Here is a 23,929-nt window from a genome sequence, read left to right on the forward strand (position 1 = left end):
TGTTAAGTTAATTTTATTTTGTATTGCCCTAATAAAGTCCGTAAATAATTTTAAAATCTATATTATATGTATATTAAAAATGAAACCCGTTTTCCTTGGTCACGGCATCACGCGTGAACGGGTGGACCGATTTCGATAATTCTTTTTTTATTATATTCTTTGAAGTACGAGGATGGTTCTTATGGAGAGAAAACGTAAATATGTACCACGGGCGAAGCCGAGGCGGACCGCTGGTAGTAAATAGATCACTGAACCACAGAAAATCTATTTAATATTAATCTTTAAAAAACAGACAGGATAAAAATTGTGCAGGAAACTGAGGTGCTAAATAAAATACCAAATGCATAAGCAATACATTTATTCTGTTCCAAGCATAAGTACTAATACAGTATTAGATCAACTAAACTTATACCTGTTTAAAATAAATAATTTTACACATATAACATGTTTGTTAACAATAATTACATCTTTTTATAAACATTGTTCTAAACTAGGATTTTATTATCATTGAAGGATATCCAATAGAGAGTACGATAGTATTATTATATTGTCTATGATTCGTAAAATTTGTAAGATCTTGTGCTTATGGTATAGACAAATAACAGAATACAAATTGTCTATTAATTATGCATATTCAATAATTAACGATTAGATGGTGATAGTTGTTTAATATGCGTGTATTTTTTACGTAAATTTATCGACTTTTATGGTTTATTACTTAAATGGATTGTTATAGTAGTAACGTCTATGGTCTACTTAAAAACAGTTGCTTGCATTATTAATAATAGCACATGAAATATTCACTAGTTTATAGATTATTTGTGTTAACCTTTGCAGCATAATTTGAGATAGATTGGAGACAATAATTTTAACATTTACTAATAAGAATATTATAGTATTTAATACTTGAGTAGATTTTATTTTCATCCATTACTGGGGTGACTCGTCTTGCAATGTCAACAATTCATTATTAATTATTCATTTATATAAAAATAATTTACTGTCTTTTTATTAAAAATTTAAAATTCTACGACACGATAGATATGCTATATAGGTATAAACTATAATCAACAATGAAATATCGACACATCAATCAATTCACATTGAAAATGACACACAAGCGTAGCCAAATTTTTACTTCCCAAATTATACAAAAAACTTAATCTCAAAGATTGCAAAACATACACTTAAATCTAATTAAATAAAACTTAAAATATTCGCACCAAAAGAATATTTCAGACTTAAAAAACGAAGTAAACGTACGAGCTGCTAGAAAATGAACAAAATCCGACCGTCTCTGTTTAGTCTCATTCGTATCAATCAGTCATTCCTGTGCCCTATAGTTTCCACCCGCAGCGAATGTCCCAGCGCATCAGTTATCTGGAATCATTTAAGTTAATCCATATTTACGTGGATTCTTGTTGTGTGTGTGTGTGTGTTATATCATGTGTTTGTATACGCGCGGGTGCGTGTTGTATGTGTGAGTTAAATCACGTGCGTGTATACGTGCATGTGCGTGTGTTATATCATGTGTTTGGACACACGCGGATGCGTGATGCGTGTGTGTGTGTGTATTTGTGCGTGTCGTATGTTTGTTGTTGTATGTGTGTGAGTTATATCACGTGCGTGTATACGTGCATGTGCGTGTGTTATATCATGTGTTTGTATACGTACGGGTGCGTGCCGTATGTGTGTGTGTGTGTGTGTGTCGCATGTTGCTTGTTATATGTGTGTGTGCGTGTATGTCTGTGTGATTGCACCTGAGCGGGTTGGCACCGAGCGAGGGCGGGCCGCTGGCGACGCTGAGCCGGTCGGTCTCCTCGTCCATCTGGTTGTTGCGCAGCTCCTGCAGCGTGTACACGAGCTTCGTCCACTCGTCGTGACGCGGCTGGTACACTTGCTGCGAGCGTGAGACACACATAATATATGAATAGGAAGATTTTTGACGTGACAACGTCTTATAATTCGATAGAGCCGGCTGCACGCACGAAAAAACATGACTCATGCGGCGTTACCTCGTTCTGAGGCGTTCCGTGTAAGGCTTGAAGTGCAAGCGAGAGCGCGGAACGAGCGACAAAGAAACACAATCGGACGTTGTAACGTTCAACTATCGTCAGTAAACCGACTTTACAGACAAACAATTTTTTTATGAAAAAAAGTCACAAAACGACCAATAATCAAGCTGTTATTACTATAAATAGTACTAAATAGATCGGGGGTGTTAAAATTGCTAGGACGACAAGCTCTTAACAACTTCCATGATTACGGGAAAGGGAAGGAGGGGGGGTTATTTATCTATTTCTTTTCAATATAAAGGGGGTGAGTTTAGAAGATAGGCAAGTCAAGTTGCTCCCACGACTACGTGAAGGGACAGGCGGGTGTTATTTATTTATTTTCAATAGAAAAAAGGCGTGTTTTTTTGCTAAAAGGGCAGGTAGACGCTAAAATCTCACCTCAGCGAGCTCGTAGACCCATATTTTGCCGGCGTCGTCCCCGGCGGTGAGCAGCGAGCCGCTCGGCGACCACGACACGCGGTTGAACGCAGCACCTTCCTCCGCGTTTATGGACGCTATCGGCACCTGCCACGTACATTCAAAGATTTATAATAATCTGTGTACAGTGTACATTTAATTCGTTTGTCATTGGTTTCGTTGATTAAAAGAAATTTGCTATAGCAATTAGCATTATGTATCCAGATTTGTCTGAAGCTAAAAAGAGTTTTCTAGCTATGTATACAGCTGCGTTCAACAATCGTCAGTCCCCTGTCATCATTCCCACGTGTCCAAAGCTGCACTCAACATTCACCAGTCCCCTGGTACTATCACCGCGAGCTCACAGCTGCGTACAGCATTCATCAGTCCCCTGGCATCATTCCTACAATTCCTTTCAACAGTCCCCTGTCACTATATCCACGTATCTTCTCCCGTCAGTCCCCTGGCCACTCACCTCAGTATCCCGGTTCAGGTTCCACAGGTCCAACCGGCCCGCCGCGTCCACGGCGGCGAACAGCGCCGGGTGCACGGGCGACCAGCGCGCGTCCGACACATAGTCTCCGCTGTCCTCGAACGAGTACAGCGCTTTCGACTCCTGCAGGGGACAAACGTTTGTTTAAATAGAAGTGTTTTTTTATTAGTTTATGTGTTGTTTTAGTCCACAGTAGCACATCAGACATCTCATCAGCTTATAACGTAGAGCAATTGTGATAAATTACTGATGATTATGATAAAAATAACAAGGATGTTGAAGCTGATGTTGAAGACAATCATGACGATGTTGATGACGTCATAAATGCAGAGTGGTGTACCTTGAGGCTCCACAGCTTGACGCTCCAGTCGACGGAGGCGGTGAGGTAGAGGTGCGAGAGGTCGAGCGGGCCGGCGGCCGCGTGGCACGACACCGCCGTCACCGCGCCCGCGTGCGCCTCCACGCACTCCGTCACGCCCGCGCGCTGCCCGTGGCGGCAACCTGACGCGACATTTGTGATATTTAGATGTTTAGAACGGCCAATAATCCGCTCCACGACCGGGGTGCACACATTAATAACAAATTCACAAAAAAAAAATTCAGAGGACCTTATACTGACCCTTGAGGGACCCCAAATTAAATTAATATCCAAAAAGTTGTTTAAACGATTTATTGGTTAAAATATGACAAGCAACTGCCAAACAACAGTTTTATAAATACACGCCTCGCAATCAACATTCCTACGTAATTTCATATCGACAAAAGGTAGAGTAACCATATCAAACGCTTGTCACAAAACTTTTTAAATTTTCTACAACTCACCCGTATACACATTCCCGTCTTCACTGCCCAGCACGAAATTGTTCACATCCCCATGCGGGAAGCCCATGGAGGTGACCGCTACCGCCTTGCTCTGGCGGTGCTGCAGCTCCAGGGTCTCCTGCGGCTGTGACAGCATGTCCAGGGACCAGGAGCACATGCGCCCGTCCGTGGACACGGAGATCAGGTTGTGTGCGTTCTGACTGCCTACCACGGAGAGGCAGTAGACTGGGTGCTGAGGAATAGATATGATAGTAATGCACAGTTGTAAAATTATAGTATTTGTAGTATAGAATTGTAAAAATCCATACTAATGTAATCTGTATCCTCTGTTGGAAATTCTAAATAAATAAATAATATTATAAATGCGAAAGTAACTCTGTCTGTCTATTACTCAATCACGCCTAAACTACTGAACCAATTTGCATGAAATTTGGTATAGAGATATTTTGATACCCGAGAAAGGACATAGGATAGGTTTTATCCCGGAAATCATGTTTGAATATCATAAAATTATTACACAATAACATAAAAATTGTAGCGCCACAAACAAGTTAAACTAAATAAGTATTTTTTTTTAAATTACAACCCAACTTTTTTTTTTTTTTTTTTTTTTTTTTTATTCGGTCCGCTAACTGGACGTTCCAACATTAAGAAATAGTGAAAATACAATCATAATCTTTGTGACTTTTAGTTGGACGGCCTTCTAAGAGCGAATACAACATGCAACAATTATATAGGTTTATATACACTTATAATAATAATAATTAAAAATAACAATTAAAACATAATATTAGTTACATATTTGGTAGAGAAAAGAAAAATTTTTTGATTGTACTGACCGATGCATTAAACAAGTCGAGATCATGGCAGACAGTGTTATAAGTGGTACACATACGGTTGATAGGTGAATTTTGGCCGTATTTAGTGCGACATAGATTTAAGTTAAAGGTCTTATGATTGTGGATACGGGAACCAATTCTTGGCGCGTTAAAATTTAGGAGACCAAGCAGATCAGGACTGTCCACCAAACCATGAAGAACCTTGTATAAGAAGACCATGTCCGCTGACTTACGCCTTATAACTAGGGAAGTCATATTATAGTGTTCAAGCCTAGAATTATAGGTGGTTAAGCGTCGGCAGAGGTTATTGGTATACGTAAGATGGTATAGGAATTTCTTTTGAAGTTTTTCAATTCTATTGACATGGACTGTGTAAGATGGGCACCAGACCTGACTACAATATTCAAGCAGACAGCGAACGTAACAATTGAAGAGTATGACGGGAATTTCTGGATCCTTGAAGGCTTTAGTTTGTCGGATCACAAATCCCGCAAATCTTGCCCCTTTACGGGTTATGTGATCAATATGCTCTCTGAAATCCAATTTTTTATCAACTATAACACCCAAGTCTCGTAAACTCGAGACCTCTTTTACTTGAGCGTCGTTTATTTTATAAGAAACACTATTCAATTTTGAGCTTCTAGTGAACTTGATGTGGTAACACTTGGAGGCATTAAGAATCATTTTATTTGATTCGCACCATTTAGTAACATTATCAATATCGTTCTGCAAAGCATTAACATCCTCGCTATCACGAATGGTTCTATAGATCTTTAAATCGTCTGCATAAAGTTTGTACTCAGAGTTTATTACAGAGCAAAGGTCATCAATAAATACAATAAAGAAAAGAGGTCCGAGGTGGGATCCCTGCGGTACGCCAGAGGGAACTAAAATAGGCTGTGAAGTATAGCCTCGAATGGCAATAAGTTGGGAGCGATTTCGCAGGTAGGACTCACACCACCTGAGGAGAGAACCGCAAATGCCAGCCCGACCAAGTTTATCTAAGAGGATCTCATGGTTGACAACGTCGAACGCTTTCGAGAAATCTGTATAAATCGCATGTGTTTCAAATTTGCTTTCAAGAGCTCTGTAAATATGAGTGACGTACGCCATAAGGTTCGAAGCAGTGGACCTCCCTGGTAGAAACCCGTGTTGATGACAGCTAATTTGGGACTTGAAGTGGGAATATAATATTTTTTGGATCATTGATTCGAAAACTTTGCCAAAGGAGGAGAGAATAGAAATCGGTCTATAGTTAGTCACATCACTGTGGTCGCCATGCTTGTGGGTCGGTTTGACGTAAGCTGTTTTCCATTTACTTGGAAAAACACCGACATCTAGTGACTTGTTAAAAATTATATGCAGAGGAGTAACTAACTGGGAGGCACAATTTTTTATGAACATAGGTGGTATAGCGTCGGGTCCAGGACCCTTACTAGCGTCGATATTCTTCAGGGACTTTAAAATCTCAGATTTAGCAAGGGTACAGGAGCCAAGGGAACCCACAAGACTAGGAGAATTGACACGTACTGAAGAGTTATTGGCATTATTGTTGTAAATTGTTAGGAAGTATTTCGCAAATAAATCACAAATCTGCTGCCCGCCCCTAGCCACTTGACTATTGTGATACATCTCATCCGGAATTTCATTGCTATTGGATCTCAAAGATTTTATATATGTCCAAAAATATTTAGGGTTATTTTTAATGTGGGATTTAGCATTTGCTTTGAATTGAGATAAACAATGAGAAAGCATATCGTCACATCGCTTGCGCAACATTTTGAATGTGACGTGGTCTCTGGGATTTCCATACGCCTTAAATCTCTTATGAAATTTGGCCTTTTCTTTTAAGGCTTTAATTAAGGGAAGGCTAAACCATGAAGGGTAGTTATTTTTCCTTGGATTAGATAATGGAGTATGTTTTTGTATAATGTTGTTTAGGACAGAGTAGAAATTATCAACAGAGTCATCAACCGAATAATTAGATTTAAGATGCGTATTCCAGTCTACAGTATCCAACTCTTGGAGGATGCGTGAAAAATTAGCTTTGGAATAATTAAGAAATGGTAATGCTTTAATCTTAACTCGTTTTGGCGGCTTAAATTTCATGGTAATACTTAGAGCAGGGTGGTATCTGTCAGTACCTACAAGAGGATCATCACATTGTCGAACAATGAAAACGTTGGTGACATTCGTTATAATAAGATCTAACGTCTTTCCGTTTATGTTAGGAACAGAGTTTACTTGGTGAAGATTATTAAACGAGAGAGTATCTACAAAAAGATTTTCTATTGATGAATTATTACAACTTGGTGAAAGTGAATGAGTACTGTGGTCGAAGTGCCATGACAAATTTGGTAGATTAAAATCACCAGCTAACAGAAGAAGACAGTGAGAGGGCAGCTTATGCTGAATAATGTGTGAAATATTAGTTAAAATCCTGTCGAAGCGTTCGTAATTAGCGGGAGGAGGTATATATAATGCATTTATGCATAGAGTACGAGTAATACCGCCGTCTTTAAATTTAATGATTACCCAGAGATCTTCATCAGTTGTTTCCCATTTAAAATAGCGAACTGGTTCATACTTACTTAAAATAGCGACAAGAACCCCTCCCCCCTCTTGTTTAATACTGCTGGTGGATGATCTGTCACGTCTAAATATGGAATACCTATTGTCCAATAATTCATGGTCGTACACTGAATCATTCAACCACGTTTCCGTTAATATTATGATGTCAGTGTCCTGTTTTAATGCATTGGTCAGTACAACATCGGTCTTAGTCCTGAGTCCTCTGACATTTTGGTACAATATTTTAAGGTTACACTTTTTATTATTATCGTTGATTAATAAAACCATCGAAATATGTGAAAATAAAAGCAAAGAAGATAAATCAAATTGAATTTAAAGAGCTTAAGTCCTTAACGATAAAGCTCTTAGAGGTTGTGTTTTTACGCATAAAAATTTTGCCGTTACGCACCCACACGAAGTCGAACTTCTTTTCTCTAGCAACCTTTCTAGCAGCGGCATGTAGTTGTTTGCCAGCAGGGGTTAGATGTTCACACACGTAGATGGGCTTTTTTTCATCGGTGGCAATACCCAAGTGAGATGAGTTCAACTTATCGTCAGTGTGGACTTTATTGAATGTCTTGACAGCAGCTATAAATGAATCGCGAACCAGGGGGCTAGAGAGCTTTACTATTATAGACCTGGGCCTAGCGGAGTCCTTGTTAAGTTTTGCAACTCGGTGAAAGTTAACTATTTGGTTTTCAGTCAGGTTGTGTCCCACAGTGGCAGCGAGTTGATAAACCACAGTCTTAAGATTTTCTGATCTGTGTTCAGGGACACACTGGACTTCTAAGTTGCAGTCACGTGATTGTTGCTCAAATTGTTCCAGTCGGGAAGATAGATCCCCAACTTGAGTGCGCAGGCCTCCAACTTCAAGGTGCAACTCCTTATTTTCCGATTGCAATTCCTCAATAGTTCTAGTTTTACTTTCCAAAGCTTCCCTCAATTGTTCGTACTTAGCAGACATAAAGTTGACACTTTCTGTAAGCTCCTGAATCTTCAAACGGGTATCAGAGATTTCAGCAGAGAGATCGCGGCGAATATCACAGTGGTGTTTTTTCAGGGTTTCTTCAAGTTTGCAATTAAAGTACTGTTTTATATCTTCGAAGCTACATGCAATAGGAGAGCTAGCACTGGTTAGATTAGCGGCGAGTGAGGGGCTGGTGAGGGGACCCTCGCCAGGCCTGTCAATTATCTTGCAGTCAGTACACTTCCACGCAGATTTATAGGACTTCGATTCTTTGGCGAAATTTTCTGCAGTTACTCCTAAGCATTGGTAGTGGAATGCAGCTTTGCACTTCGAACAAGTTTTGAGGTCACTAGTTTTAATTTGTTTTGTGCATTTTTTGCAGGTGCTCATTTTTCAAATATTCCCAAAAACTTGGTAAATTTTTACAAGATGGCAACCCCACCGCTCTATCAGAGACAAGAAATGACGTTGTCAGATGGATTTGACAAAGACAGTGTCAGTTGAGTTTGACAAATGTGTTAGAATTAATTTCGAGGGTAGTTCTGGTTCTTCTTTACAGCACTTTTCAAAAGTGGGTATATAAATGTAACTTATCTTCGTACGAAAATCCGTATTTGCAGTTCGAGTATTGTTTGAAAAACAACTGATGTGATTCCTTGTGAGTTTAAAAACACTGTGCAAACACAATCACTTTAAATTTTTAAACTTTTACTATGAAAATAATACTTTGAGTTGGGAGCTGAAGTGTAGTAGTTAAAGAGTTGCCAGCCAATGAACCAACTTGCCAACTTGAAAATAAAAAATGCACAAGGGTCGAGACGAGTCAATGGTCAAGTTGTATTTGATTTATCACATAAAATTCAAGTAATTTTGAAATACTTACAGTATGTGCTAATGAAGATAGTGGCGACCTTTGTATAGGCGTTCGCTTCTGCACACGGTTGTCCCACAGCACGATTTGACCAGAGTATGTACCCCCCAGGATTAGATTGGGGTGGAACCTACAGAAAATTAGAAATAAGTTAATAAATAAGGTTGATTTGGTAAGAAATGTATTTGTAAGCTGCTGATAGTTGCAGAAAACAATAGGAATTTCTCTATTACAGAACCATGACTGTATACTTATGTTGTCAATAATTCTTTAATAATTATTATGTTCGAATACCTTATTTTGAAACCTGCAAAGCATCTCTTTTTGCTACAGTTCTCCATATTTATTGTAATAGCATTACATAATAATTACCATTATATAATGCTATTCTTTTATATGTGGTTCATAATCACCATTACAATAGTTCCTTGATACATACCTGGCGAAAGTGGCGCTCATGACCGGCGACTGGCAGTGGAAGATATCCTCCGGGGTGGACTTCTTGAACTTGGTGTTCCACACGAGGCAGACCCCGTCCGGGTCGTGCGGCGCGTCGTCACTGTTGTGGTACGCGGCCAGCAGCAGCTCCGGGTGCGCGGAGGACCAGTCCACGCACGTGACGCAGCGCCCGCGCGACCAGCGCTCGTCGTGGAACGTGCGCACCAGGGACAGACGCGCGTCCGACTTGTCGTCCCTGGTTAACATTAACATTCTTAACACTTTTTTTTATTTGAAGAAATTAGTTTGATAAAAAATCTTTAATAAATCAATACCGAATGGGATATTGTACGAAAAATTATTATTAAAGTATCTCCCCCTATGAATGACATATTAGAATACTAATACGATTAGGCGCTTGACGTCGAGTTGCGGAGAAATGCCCGTATAGGGTAAACCACCCTATTATTGGCACTCTACCAATTTATTGGCAGGCTCCAGTTTTTTAAGAAAATTAAGATTTTTTTATAGCCAGTATAAATTTTGTAGTAGAAATTAATAAGTAGCGTATCATTCTTTACTCAACTAGCAAACAATGTTCTTTATTTCTTAAAATATTGCGGCGTATCAACCATCTGTTTGACAAGCCGGGACTTGTGTGGCAACAATATTCAAAATATTCGTTTTTTACTAAGGTAAGAGCTATCATGAACTCAAAAGAAATTGCAATTCCGTTGTGTTTTTCGTATGCATATTCATTTTGTCATATTATTGAATGTATGAACTGCCTTTTTTAAACATTATTTTAAAATTTAACCGCCAACTTTTAGTTATTTGTGGTATGCCAACAATTGGGCTGTTAAAAATCTGTTTATCCATTTTATTGGCACACAAAAATGTTAATTGAAACTTAAAAATTACTTATGATCTCATTCAACCAGAGCTGTGATTTAATTAAATGTAAGATAATCGTAAGCTAAAATTGTTCTATGTTTTATTTAAGTAGGTTTTTTGGTTGTCTAAAACCATATTTAAAAATAAGCGTTCCAACTGGAATGGTATGTTCCTCTACAAATAAATGTGACATTTCTTTTAACAAAGTCTTTTGTTTTGTTTATTTCAAAATTAATTTCTGTCAATTTATGAATGGTACAAACAAGAAGCTTATATCTAATACACTGGAGATTGCACTATGACCATTAACTTGTCACAAGAAAATATAACCTTGAATGACGTCAGTGTTGTTTTTTGTCTCTTTCTGTAGGTGACCACACTGGTTTGTATATTCAGGATTTTTCGAAATAAAAAAAAAACTAAAAATCATGGTCTATAAATAATAACGACATATATTTTTAACAGTATTTATATTATAATATTACTGGTCAACTTACATGAATAATTATCATCTTTATAGGTACATACCATTTTAATTGGTAGAGAATGATAGTTTTAAATAACGCTTGATAACTTTTGATCTCATACTACGATTTTTTAATTAAAACTAGCGGTCCGCCCCGGCTTCGCCCGTGGTACATATTTACGTTTTCTCTACATAAAAACCATCATCGTACTTCAAGGAATATAATAAAAAAAGAATTATCGAAATCGGTTCAGCCGTTCTCGAGTTATGCGCTTACCAACACATTTTGCGATTCATTTTTATATATAAGAAGAAGAATATGAGTGCTACATACATTAAAACATCGTTTTGGTTACTCAAGCTTCAGTCTAAAACTTTTCAATATTCCAAAGGGAGAGTTGCATCGCTAGTGTTGATGTGTGGTAACGATGCGATATTACAGTTCTCAGAAATTCGTATGTCTTTCAGGAGCTGTACTTACGGTTACTAATGGTTTCATGGTGGTTAATTATAATATAATTAAAATTACTTTATCAGTTGAGACGCAGTAACAAGAATGTGGTAAATAAAAAGGTATAGCACTTTTCAAAAGGTATTTTTTTTCTGGACCTTAATCCTCAGGCTTAAAATGCAAACTGCATATTCTGGCATGTTGATAAATTTTACCCTTGATAGGCACTATGGACAGCCATTTATTTCTTTTTATTTCATTTTTGGAAAGCTGAAATACGTAAAACAAAAAATATTAGGTTAAAAATTATAAATTTCAATGTAAAAAAGAACAAACCACAATATGTGAGTGCAATACCGATGTCGTGTGTTGTTTCATTACTTGTATAAAATTTTTTAAAATGGTGTTCTAAATGTTCATCATAATATTGTTTAGCAATATATTATCGTCGCTATCCGTAAAAACCCATCATCATGGTTACCTTACTTGTTAAATTTGTTTGTTGAAAACTTGTTGAAAAATGATGAAAGTATTAGGAAAAGAACTAATTTAACATGATTGCTTAGTAAAATGATGATAAATTTGACGATTTTTGCCATTAAAATGATTCTAAACAGGTAAATGCATGAGTATTGAGGAATATTGTAAATAACGTAAATATACACTTGCCTGTGAAATTATAGGCCAGAATTTGGTGTCCAAAAACTTCTGCAATTTTTCACAATGCAATACATTATTAATATTCGGAAAATATTTATTAAATACGCAACAATATTAATTATTAACTTAAATATTCGAAGCGACGCAATTTTTTTGACACTTATGTCATATTGTCAAAGTGAGAGTTGCTACAATTTTATTATGGTAACTACCCATAATCAGGGAATATCGCTTTTTAATAATTGGTTCAGATATTTATTTTATTTAGCAAAAATAATAATTGTCACATCCAACAATGATTCTGAATGACGTTGTTGGCAATTTATCAACAAACTCATGTACAAAAACTAACCTTTTGCACAGAATATTACAGCATACATAGTAGCCTTGGGAAAACTTCGTATTAACAGTGGCAATACCAAGTTAGGTGTGAAAGTGATAGAACACAACAATTTTCTTGTTACACGTCAAATGTTCATACCGAAATCTCCAGTGTATAAGATATAAGCTTCTTGGGTACAAATTAACTTTAAAATGTCATAGTATACACTTTGAAAGCCCTACTTAAGATCTAGTAAATATTTTTTAGTCTGAATTGAAAAGTACATTATAATATTCTCCATAGATTAGAATATCAGTATAAATGTTTTTTCTTAATTAAAACATAATTGTTCATGCAAACACCGGTTTTGTGAAGTAGCTGCTTAAAGTGCCAATATTTGGGTGGTTTACCCTATTACTTATACGATTTTTTTAACTCAAACAATATAAAATGAAAGTCAATATTTTGAAAAAGCAATTATTACAATAAAAATAAAAGCGGCCAAGTGACAAACGGACAACATAGTGTCGGGTTACATTTATTCCTTTTAAGGTTCGGAACCCTAAAAACAAGTAGCTTATATTTTTCAAACAAGCAAGGGTAGTGAGCAACTAACTGCGCATTCTCGTTATCCCCCCCGCCGGTGTAGTCCGTGTAGATGTCGACGCTCTCCGCGAGCGCGCGCTCGATGACGCGGCCGGCGCGACTCACGAACTTCTGGAACTCCGCCGACAGCATTATCGTCTGTTTCTCGTCGTTGCTCAGCTCGCGGACTGGGAGTGAATACAATGCTAATGATAATATTTAAGGGTAAATCATAGTAGTAGATTTACTAATATTGTTCCGTAAATAGGCTGCTAAAAATGGTACAGTGCTATAGAACCAAGATGATACCTTTAATTTACGAAGAGTAATATTTCTTGTTTCGTAAATTAAAAGTCTTACGAACTCTTAATTTATAAAGACTTCTATAAAATATATAACTTTTAAAAAAGTAGAAATTTTGTAATTATAACTAAGAATGGTTTTAGAAAGTTTGATAAAAAAGATTCCAAATTTAGACCCCGAACAGAAAACGCTGAATCATTATCGTCTTTAGATTAATAAACTGTTATTATTTTATACATCGGACTCACTCTTCTTCTCCTTCTCCTCCTCCTTCTTGTCCTGCGGCGCGGCGGTGACGGCCGGCTGCACCTCCTTGACGGTGGGCAGGCCGTGCGGCAGGATGCCCGGCGGCAGCTTGCCGTGGAACGCCGCGTCCTCTTCGTCACCTTGCCGCGCGCCGTCCCCGTCGAATGTAAGCACTGGACGGTGAATAAGAATGGCCCTTTGCGGCGGGCGGGCTGCGGCCTTGTGCCATGCGCTGGCTGACTTACTTTACCTCTTTGCCGGTTCTACCTCGTCTTACGTTTATTTTATTTTTTTCAATTTTAGTGGGTAGTTTGATTGTTAATGTTACGACTACCCGCATGTTTAAAATTTTAGTATTCAACCGATTGACAAGGATTAGACACCTTTCGATGCCGTCAAGAGTATGTCAGCCAGGGGTGTATGCTTCGTGAAGTTTAATAAAGTTTTCTTATAATCATTTTAACTGTTTGTTGAACGGTAAGCGATTATTATCTTTATTAGGACAAACTTCACGAAACAACGTGTTATAATATGTGAATAACTGTGTCATAAAATGCATATGAAGATAGCTCTACTTTTAACTACTAGCGAAATGAAAGATTTTAATAAATCAAAACATTTGGTGCAGTTTATATTATAATTTTTAATAAATTCAATATAAAGAAAGCATACATTATTTATGGCAACTTTTACGTATCTACGAAAAGTAGAAAACTTCTGTCATTATTCATTTTAATTTGCCTATAAATAATATATAGTGGAATCGATTTACGAATAATATAAACTGCAAAGTCTACGTCTCTTCCAATTAATTATCCATTAAGATTCAATGAATTGATGACAGATATAACTTTACTCTTTTCCTTCATTTATTCTCATTTTATTACAAACATTATATCAATTCTATCTCCAAAACCATGGAATGGACGTAGACTTCAAACTGGTAAGAAATTTAGCTGTGATATGTAACTATTTGAAAGCTTGACCTAATCCAAAAGTAATTTATAACATGAGTCATTAAAGTATTTAGTGAAATCTTTATATGTACTTCCTATTATAGTTGCTAGGATTAAGTAGCCAAAACACCAAGCCAATAATTATATTTAAATCCAGTGTTTTTATCTTTGATGATTCAATTATTTTTGTTCTTTAATGATTCAAGTTATAAATAAGAAAGAATTTTGAATTTTGAAGAAGATGTCCCAAATAGATCATTCAGCATGAACCCCTGCGTTTTGTTAACACATGAAGCACTAAATTTTTACAACGTTTCGAGTGTACATTTTTTTGTATTTTTTCTTGATAAAAAAATAACAGAAAGTATTCTTTCGTACACTCTAAGCTAAGGGGCAGATTAGTAGCGTTGAATGTCGATTCATGAAAATTCTTGAAGAATTTTATATAGAAATAAATTTAAAAAACAGGACCTGAGTCGGTTCACAATTATCAACAACATCTTTTAAATTAGTTTTGATTTATCATCACCTCTCTTAGAATCATTCTGCTAGTAACTTAGATGTTTTACAACGGGTATAGTATGCAATAATAACATTTGAAAAAATATAAAAAAAATGTGGCTAATGCAAAAAGCAGGCAGATTCATTCTTGATACGTGTCAAGAGTGTATAAAATGTAGATTTCAAATTTTAATGAATATCTAGAAAAAAGTTCACACACGGGATTTAAAAAGCAAATTGTAACAGAAAGCCTTAATATTATCTTAAAATAATGAAAAAAAAAAACTTCCCGAGCTCTCCACTGAGAGATATATTTAATAAATAAATAAAATATAAAAATACCTAAACATGAGACAATGACATAAATGTCATGCATAAAAAATATATTATTTTTGTTGCATGCATATTAATCAAAACATTATACTTGTATATTAGATAAATATAATGTATAATTAAGAATTGTCACCAAATGCCAATACATACAGGTATAATCTAGCATATTATAGTCAGTTTTTATTATAATTTTACCATAAGAATTTGTAATGAGGCAAAATCGATTTGAAAAGCCTGTAAATTAAGATTTCTTTCGCGCCCACCAAGTTTTTCTTCCGAATACAGTTACTAATTCACAAAAAATAATCTCCCTAAAACTATAACCTGTATATAGAACCTGTATATATTGACACTTAAGAGTATAATGCCATGTTATGTTAGCAACTACTGATAAATAGCGTTACATATACGAAGAGGGGTAAGTCGAACATACATGCTAAGGTGACAGTGGCACAGGCTAAGGTCGTCTGTGGTTCGGATTTGAGACCTACCTGTGAACTCGTCCTCCCACTCTAAACCCGGGTTTAGATTGTACTCGTCTTGAAAAGGGAGGAAAAAATAAATCATGTCAGTATCTTTCGACCAAAAACAATATTAAATGACTACACATAGGAGCGTAATAACAATTGCTATGTAATATACAGCATGGTCTTTGACTCCATTTGATGTAACTCTGAGACTGCATATTTAAGAACAATCCATTCGGATGCATTTCAAGAAGAATTACGCGCGTGAACAAAACATATAGTTATGGACTATGGTGAATGTAGTTGATAAAAATTTGGTTGAACCAATCCTTATTGAAACGCAAAGTATAATTATAATTGTGATCACTAAATACCAATCCAGTCTGAAAGTTGAATAAAATGGGTCCGAATGCGTTAAACCTGTGCAATGTATTGTTAGTATAATTGGAAGTGTGAGTGAAATGATATGGCGATCCCCATACCACCACCATAATAGACATATAATATTCCTGTGCTATATACTGTGGCCTGTGGTTCAGAGACCACGTGGAGAACTCTGGAAGGCCACTCTGGTTGGTAATTACCACATCATTAGTCCAAATATCGACCCCTGTGGGACACCAAACTTCTCGAAACTTCCGAACTTCGATTCGAGCACTTTGGTGTACGGGAAATGTTAGTAAGAGTCTAAAAGCGTGATAGTAGTTCTATATACAGATCCGATGAGATCTAGACTAGACCGGCACCATGTTATTCACCGACAGATAGAGTAATGTGTTACGGAAGCGTACAGGAGGAATAATGACTTACCGTAGTAGTCTGTCGCGTGGGCTATTGGGACAAAAATTAACAATAAAATCAGTAAATAGCTTTAGGATTCTAAATAGTAAAATATTTTATAATTATCCATTAATCATAATCGTATTAACTAACTTCTGGTAGTGTTAGACCATGCAACTCCCAACATTGATTCAACATGCCCAATCGAAACATTCAGATGAAATTATTATTTTTCCAAAATAACTGATCACTAATTTAGATTCTCATGCAGTTTTCAAGTGATAAGAGGTGGTGACTGTATTTTTAGAATTCCTCCTGATATTTTACATTTAAAATATAAAATGTTACTAATAATGATTATACAGTTCTGCCTATTATTATGGAAAATACTTACAACCAATTTTTTTCCCCATTTACGTTTTACAATATATCAAATTTTTCTGCCTCAATGAATATTAGAATAAATTTTACATTCTAATCACCACGTTATGAGGAAAATTAGTGTGTTGATAAGATGGATAATTTTGAATACCATTTAATGGATGTACCATGTCACTGTGTAGTGTTATTTAGTTAAGGAATGGTGGTTGTATTTTTGCAAATCTAAACGCCCTTTTTTATTTATAAAAATATTATATTAAATGAATAAGTATGTATTTTAAAAATCTTTTATTTTTCTTAGTACTTCACTCAAACAAAAAATTAATTATTGAACTGTCATCATAACTGTCATAGAATCTGACATACCTAATAAATAATGACCCATAATAATTTATACCAAAAATTTCTTCAATCTTTAGATTGAACTGTGTTTTAACACAGTTCAAGCAAAACACAACCACGATCCCATGTAATAGTGTGTTAATAAAGTGTACATTACCTTTCCGTGGCCGCCACCAGTCCTCCATGTATCCTGCAAGCGGTGATGCATTGGAAGAGCAGCCTTTTTTATGGTAGCACAAACACAAACAGCACCAGACACTCATACAGTATTTACTTTTGTTGTACTCATAGTACTGTGACGTCACCACGTCGGGTAGTTCGATTTATAAATGCAGCCATTGTTAATTTTTTGGAGACAGTATTATTAAATAATTCACCAGAAAAAAAGGAATAACACATATTTTGTAAAAATACAATATGAAACTTTACTTGAATAAATTTTTGTGAATAGACAAGTTTTGAGGGTAGATGCATATATTCAGAGAATTTACTGGGAGAAATTTGTTTAAACAAGGATTTGGCATTCGCATTGATTTCTTAGATTTTTACAGACTAGTGTGATGTGATGAGAAATAAGTGTAAACTGAACAAATATTTTTTTTAAACCTACCAAATAAAATAACTATCTGATAGACTGTACAAAAATGTTATTGTCCTAAAAAATGTGACATAAACAAAAAAAACAGCTAAACACATTAAAGCTATTGCAATGAAGCTTGAACACAAATGTTGAAACTTTTTATTCAAATTTGAACCTTGACTGCATTTATATACGGTAAATTTTCTAATATAAAAAAATAGCACGAAAGCTTTTCCAGAATTGCGTGAGTACGTGTAGTCGGAATTTATTGACGCAACAAAAAAATCAACAATGATGCGACTAAGTTTCTAAAAATGTCATTTCTAATAATTTCTTCTAACAAATTCAGACTACTGAGGCAAGAAGTGTGAAAAGTAAATACTGCTTTGTAACTACAACGTCGCTGGTTATTCGACAAGGTTTCATTTGCAAACACGAGACTATACACAAAATTATAAGCGATGTCTACGATATAATATGATCATTGCTTATTCTGTTATTGTATTAAATATCATTATTTTCATAATTAATAGTTCCATTACTAAGATAATTAATTAATTACTAATGAACAATAGATTGACAACATATGAACAATAGATTGACAACATTTTGTCATAAAAAGCAAAAAGATAAAAATTAATAACTATAGTGGAACTATAAATTAATAGCTAAGCCAAATCTATACAAATAAATTTGCATTTCACTATAATGACATCTCTTTCTATCACAAAATAATGCTTTACACTAAGCGAGAAGGACTGCTTATATGCCAACAATGATTTACAACTTATAAGCAATCCATCTCACTCTAGTAAAAGTAATTTCCATATGAGAGAAAGAGACAGATGTACACAAAATGCAAATTCTGATAGATTTAGTTTTGCACTAATTGTTCAAATATGAGTTAAATGAATGTGATTTAATTCATTCGATTAGTGACAGACACACAAGTTACATTTGCAAATGAAAACAACAAAACCATCACCCAGACATCACAGTTAAGTCAAATTCATATCAGACCAATTCTCAAATTAATTGCTTTTATAGAAAATATATAATAGAATACATTTATGTAGGTATCTATATCACTCATGCATAGTATTTTTTATCTGTATAATATTATGTTAGTATGTTTTTTAAAAAGTATTAGTAAAATTTGGACAGGAATTAGTAATTTGAGAATTGGTCCCCGCCTTTGAAAATCAAAATATGTACATCATTTGACAATCAGAGGCATGTTAATGCAATCATACTTATTGTACACACATTTATAGGAATCAAAGTATTAAATTATTGCAAATAATCATTAATTGTACTTATACATATTTGCCTATTTCATAAATATTTAAGGAATATTAAATTGTACTGCAATAGTTTTAGAAATATATGTTAACTTTTTATAAACAAAACCAAGAGAAAAAAAAATGTTTTGCACAGAAATGCAAAATTGTATTGCCATATTCTTTTCACTAACGAAAAAAACACAAATTAAAAAAAAATTACGATAATCAAGGATAGTAAAAAAATGGAGGGAAAAAAACCTATAGGCTAGTATAAAAAATGGAAGGAAACTTACCATCACGCAGTTCAGTGACCCCCGACGTGGTCGTCTGGGTCTGCTTCGCATATGTGACGTTCTCTTTTGGGGGAATGTCTGTAGACTGAACCGAGACAACCAATAGTTGCGTCGATTTCTTCACCAGTCTAGAAATTAAAAAATGAGGTGTAAATATTTTAATATGTAAGTTTTCTCTTTTTTGAACTGTTAGGGCGCTTGTGCACTACAAGGAATTTTACTGTCCGGCATTCCGATTTTTTACGGTCCGGTGTGGCATGAAAAAACCGATGAATTGCTTGTGCACCTGTCCGTCTTTACTCGGATCAGTGCGGTACAGTTCAAGGAAGTTTGGCGGTATAATGCTATCATAAATGATTGTTTTTGCATTTTACAAGAAACGAGTAAAAAATATAGAAGGTGAAATATTATATTACTTCGTTATAATAAAAAGTAAAGTTCCGTAAGAGATTTAAAATGCGTGTTTCACTTATTTATTTTAATCGGTGACGAGGAGCTAATAAGCTATTCCCACTTGAACTTTAACTTACCAACACTTACTTAGATAATAATTATAGGTCAATGTATATAAAATAACAATACCGACTTCTCAAATCTCATTGCCAACTAAAAGAAAGTAAAACAAGAGCTTGCTTTCAATTGGCATATGCAGTAAAAACAGTAAAATCCAAGCAAGTGGGCATTCGAAAACAATTATACCTACAGCGACTCGTAGACACAAAAAACCATCCGGAATAGGGAAAAGTAAAATGTCGGACAGTAAAATTACGTATAGTGCACAAGCTAGTATATAGATTAATGGCGTGCCATACCGGACCGTAAAAAATCGGAATGCCGGACCGTAAAATTCCTTGTAGTGGACAAACGCCCTTACTTGTGTCTTAGATTGTACTTAAGTACTCAAGTAAAAAGAGAACGTGTGCCAAGCACACGTGACAGAAGTGACAAGATTTATAAATAAATACCGAAATCGTCATTTTACTCCATGACGTGACGGAATTGCCATATTTTTGAAGAATTATCGAAATCGGTTCAGCCGTTCTCGAGTTATGCGCTTACCAACACATTTTCCGATTCATTTTTATATATAAGAAGATGTGTATGTGATTTTTTAAGTTTCATTAGCGAAAAAGGCATGGGTAAAAAATGTAGTATAGTCTATTCAACTTTTTAATTGTATTCCATTTCTACTAGTATTAAAATTTAAACGTTTTTACGAAATTTAAATTGAAACTTATTCCAGAAACTGCTAACATAAAAAATGGTGCAAAAAGATAAAAAAATAAGTCATACCCATGCGGTGGCAAGCTGGCTTTATCCGTATGGGGTAGACTAGCGTCCGGGGAAGCGGTTTGCGGCGGGGTTAGTGACGTCATCGAAGATAGTGACGACAGCACATCTTTCACAGGCGCCACGCCCAGGGAAGAGAGCATCTCGTCGAGATCCCGCCGGCTGTCGAGGCTGGACGTGTTCGCTGCACGTATCTGATGATGATTTTTAAAATTGAAGGGAAATAATCATCTAAACTAATGATTTTTATTTGAGCAACTTTGGTTTTTCTTGCCGGTTCTTCTCTATACAAACTACTGTCTGAACTAGTGGTAAATTATGATTTTTCTGTATTTTCACAATTGAAAAGCGTTTCTAAACAAAACCTAGTTAAATAAATAAAAGTAGAAAACGAAAGTAACTCTGTCTGTCAGTCTTCTTAATGCATCAACCACTGAATTAACATAAGGGAAAGCATTGATGAAAAAAATGAACACTAAAGTCACAACAATCAATTTTATAACAGAGTGGAATGTCTCCAAAATATATTTTTTTTAACACTTGAAACTTTCACATACTACTACATATTTTTTAAATAATTATTTATTTAAAACTTACCCAACAGCTTATCAAATATCTTATCGTTCATCATCTGTATGCAATAATCGTCTTGCCTTGCAAAGTTACCAATAGCGAGTAATGCAGTACCAAGCAAATGATAGTTCGGTCTCTATTCTGATTAAAATAAATAAAAAGAATGTACCATCACTTCCTCCGCATCCCTCTGCTCCTTCTCCCTCCTGCGGCGATCCTTCTCCTCGCGGAGCGCCTGGAGCTTGGCCTTCTTGCGCTCCAGCTCAGCTTTACGGTCTGACATGCTCGACATTTTTGTATCTGCCAACGAAATTCGGTTTACACTTTAAAATTGGTAATTTGGTATGATAGTAAGTTCAGATGATATCTTCAAAAAACAAGATTAAATATAATAAAATTTTTTATTTATACAATAAAACAGGTGACATTTTCTTAAAACTATGTTAGTAATTTATCATTTTCCAAATCGAGGGTGAAGCACATTACATCGCACCTCATGATATTATTCACGCTAACACCATCATTGATGGTCACAGACGGCAACCTATTAAGGTCCCTTGCCACAACAATAGCCAAACATCCTGCATCTATAAATTTATAAAGAATAGAAAAAATTCGATCACGAGGCGGGACTCGAACCTGCATCCTTTCGCACCATTCCGGGGCGGATACCTCACAATTTTTTTCTATTCTTTGTAAATTTATATTTATAAAGCATTTGAATGCCATAAAACAATAAATATCAATTTCATCCTGCATCTATTTCATCTGTATGTTTCAATAGCCTGGTTATATCTTCCACATCACTCACTGATACATTATCCTTGCTTTGTTCCATTCTCTTTAATTGAACCGATTCAAAAAGCAGTTATTTGCATTCAAAATATCTTCAGTTAAACGAAACTATTAAACAAATCCTTGATAGAGCATCCTTGTCAATTACTTTTATCTTGATATAAACAAACGCAAGCACTTCATTAATTCCAATATTACATACATCACATTTCAAAACGTAAGAGGTCATTTTCCTCTCGTCTTACTAGTGACAAAGACCTTACGCTAGAGCGGTCAGCTGATGACTGATCTGATGATGATGATGGTCAGCTGATGTCAGCTGACTAATGAAGATATCATTTGATTAGATAATAAACTTATTTTTTTATTTTAGAAACAAATTCCCTGCTTATTTTATTTTGCTCCTAGCTCCTATACTATAACGATTTCAGGATTGCTGCTACAGCTACATCATATTATATTTTATTGTCAATCCATTGGTACACATTTCATTACTGTCGATTCTGGGTCTTTTTTTGGACACCTCTTTTGCTTGATAAACCCTTAATCCAATTAGGGCCGATTTTTCAATCGCGAGATAAACAGTCTAATAAATACCCATCGAATAGATTTATTCAATTATTTATCCAACTCATTACGGCTCGCCTATTTTTCAATCGTGATTTATTTGATGAATAACTATCTGACCAAATATTTCCATATTGGCAGCACTGCTCTCGGAGTGGCGAAACAAACATATTAAATTAGTCAAGTTAGAGCGGGATAGAGTCAAATCTTGCAATTTGTCAACAACCGTCATTATGACTCACGTCAGGAGTGCACTTGTCTTCTATGATTGTTGATTGTTGTTTTGATTCGAGTAAAGAGTTTGGTTAAATTTGTGTTTCAATTTATATATTTTACGATGGAAACGACATACTTAAAGGCAGCGTTCGGCAAATTTTCAATGGCATGGTCATCAATACTATCAAAAACACCAATTTCAATATGATTTTAATTGATAATAATTATATAGAAAGAGGTTTAATTGTTAATAATTCTACGCTCTATGTTATGACATACGAAAATATCTCAAATTTGACGCGTCAGTTGTCAACTCAAACGCCTAACAGTCGAATAGCGCGCTATCTGGCCGTTGGAGCGGCAAATAGATTTATTCCTCAAATAACGTAGTTATTGGATAGATAAGTCCTATTCGTCTATTGAAAAATTGAATATTTTGTTAACTGAAGAATAAAGTCTATCTAGCTGTTTATCTGGGCATTGAAAAATCGGCCCTTAGAAATGTGAATTATAGCAGAAGGTATTGTTTATTTATATAAAAAAATATTGAACTCAATAAAAAAAACATAATTCGCTGCGTATATTAATAAACATATAAAACGTCGAATACATTTATTTCAGCAACAAAACCAGAATAATAATCAAAGAGGAACTATTGAATAACACAATACATGACATGCACTCGTATTGATTTTTAGACAACTGCATGATACCGCAACCAACATCTGACTTATATTGTAAAAATTAGTTTAATAAGAACTGTTATTTACCTGATTATTGGCTTCCTTTAAATATATAACATTCTGATGTAACAGGGATTTAAAAAAGCCGACAGAACGTGGCAAAAAAACTTTCTTGTGTCACGGGAAAATGGAAATTCTTATGGAGCCGCGAAAGCCTGTTATGGGATAAGGGCGTTCACCCACTTTAAAATTAGATAAACGAAGTACAAGGGCTTGCACTGAATGTGAATATCTTAAATAATTATACTATTAATTCAAATTAATACTGATTCTTGCTAATTTATTTAGAAAAAAATTACAATCAACCAATTCAAAATTTTATTGACATCAGACATGAAGTCATCAAATACATGATGTTTTCATTTACACAGATAAAAAAACTCGAGTGCGTTCTACGAGGTTCTACGATCTATAAAGTAGATACATAAAA

General features: G+C 35.3%; 1 protein-coding gene across 16 annotated transcripts; it reads right to left on the minus strand.

Moving 5' to 3' along the window:
* Positions 1-341: 341 nt before the first annotated feature.
* On the minus strand, positions 342-23,854 carry sw (cytoplasmic dynein 1 intermediate chain short wing). Of its 16 annotated transcripts, none has more exons than XM_089700284.1 (17): positions 23,527-23,854; positions 21,348-21,478; positions 20,609-20,799; positions 19,316-19,443; positions 17,317-17,349; positions 16,467-16,487; positions 15,681-15,728; positions 13,402-13,539; positions 12,882-13,038; positions 9,474-9,728; positions 9,047-9,164; positions 3,787-4,018; positions 3,305-3,465; positions 2,947-3,087; positions 2,454-2,579; positions 1,761-1,900; positions 342-1,380 (listed from the first exon to the last, which is right to left on the minus strand). In XM_089700284.1, the coding sequence occupies exons 2-17, from the start codon at positions 21,468-21,470 to the stop codon at positions 1,377-1,379; spliced, it is 2,016 nt and encodes a 671-aa protein (XP_089556410.1). In that variant the 5' UTR covers positions 21,471-21,478; positions 23,527-23,854; the 3' UTR covers positions 342-1,376. The 16 variants fall into 16 exon arrangements, with proteins under 16 accessions (XP_089556410.1, XP_089556408.1, XP_089556407.1 ...); XM_089700282.1 differs by having other exon boundaries at positions 13,402-13,560; XM_089700281.1 differs by having other exon boundaries at positions 13,402-13,572.
* Between the last annotated feature and the right edge of the window lie 75 nt (positions 23,855-23,929).

The sequence above is a fragment of the Colias philodice genome, chromosome 10 (assembly GCF_061535455.1).
Source record: "Colias philodice isolate Cphi_HAF_F1 chromosome 10, ilColPhil1 Martin Lab GWU primary, whole genome shotgun sequence".
NCBI lineage: Eukaryota > Metazoa > Arthropoda > Insecta > Lepidoptera > Pieridae > Colias > Colias philodice.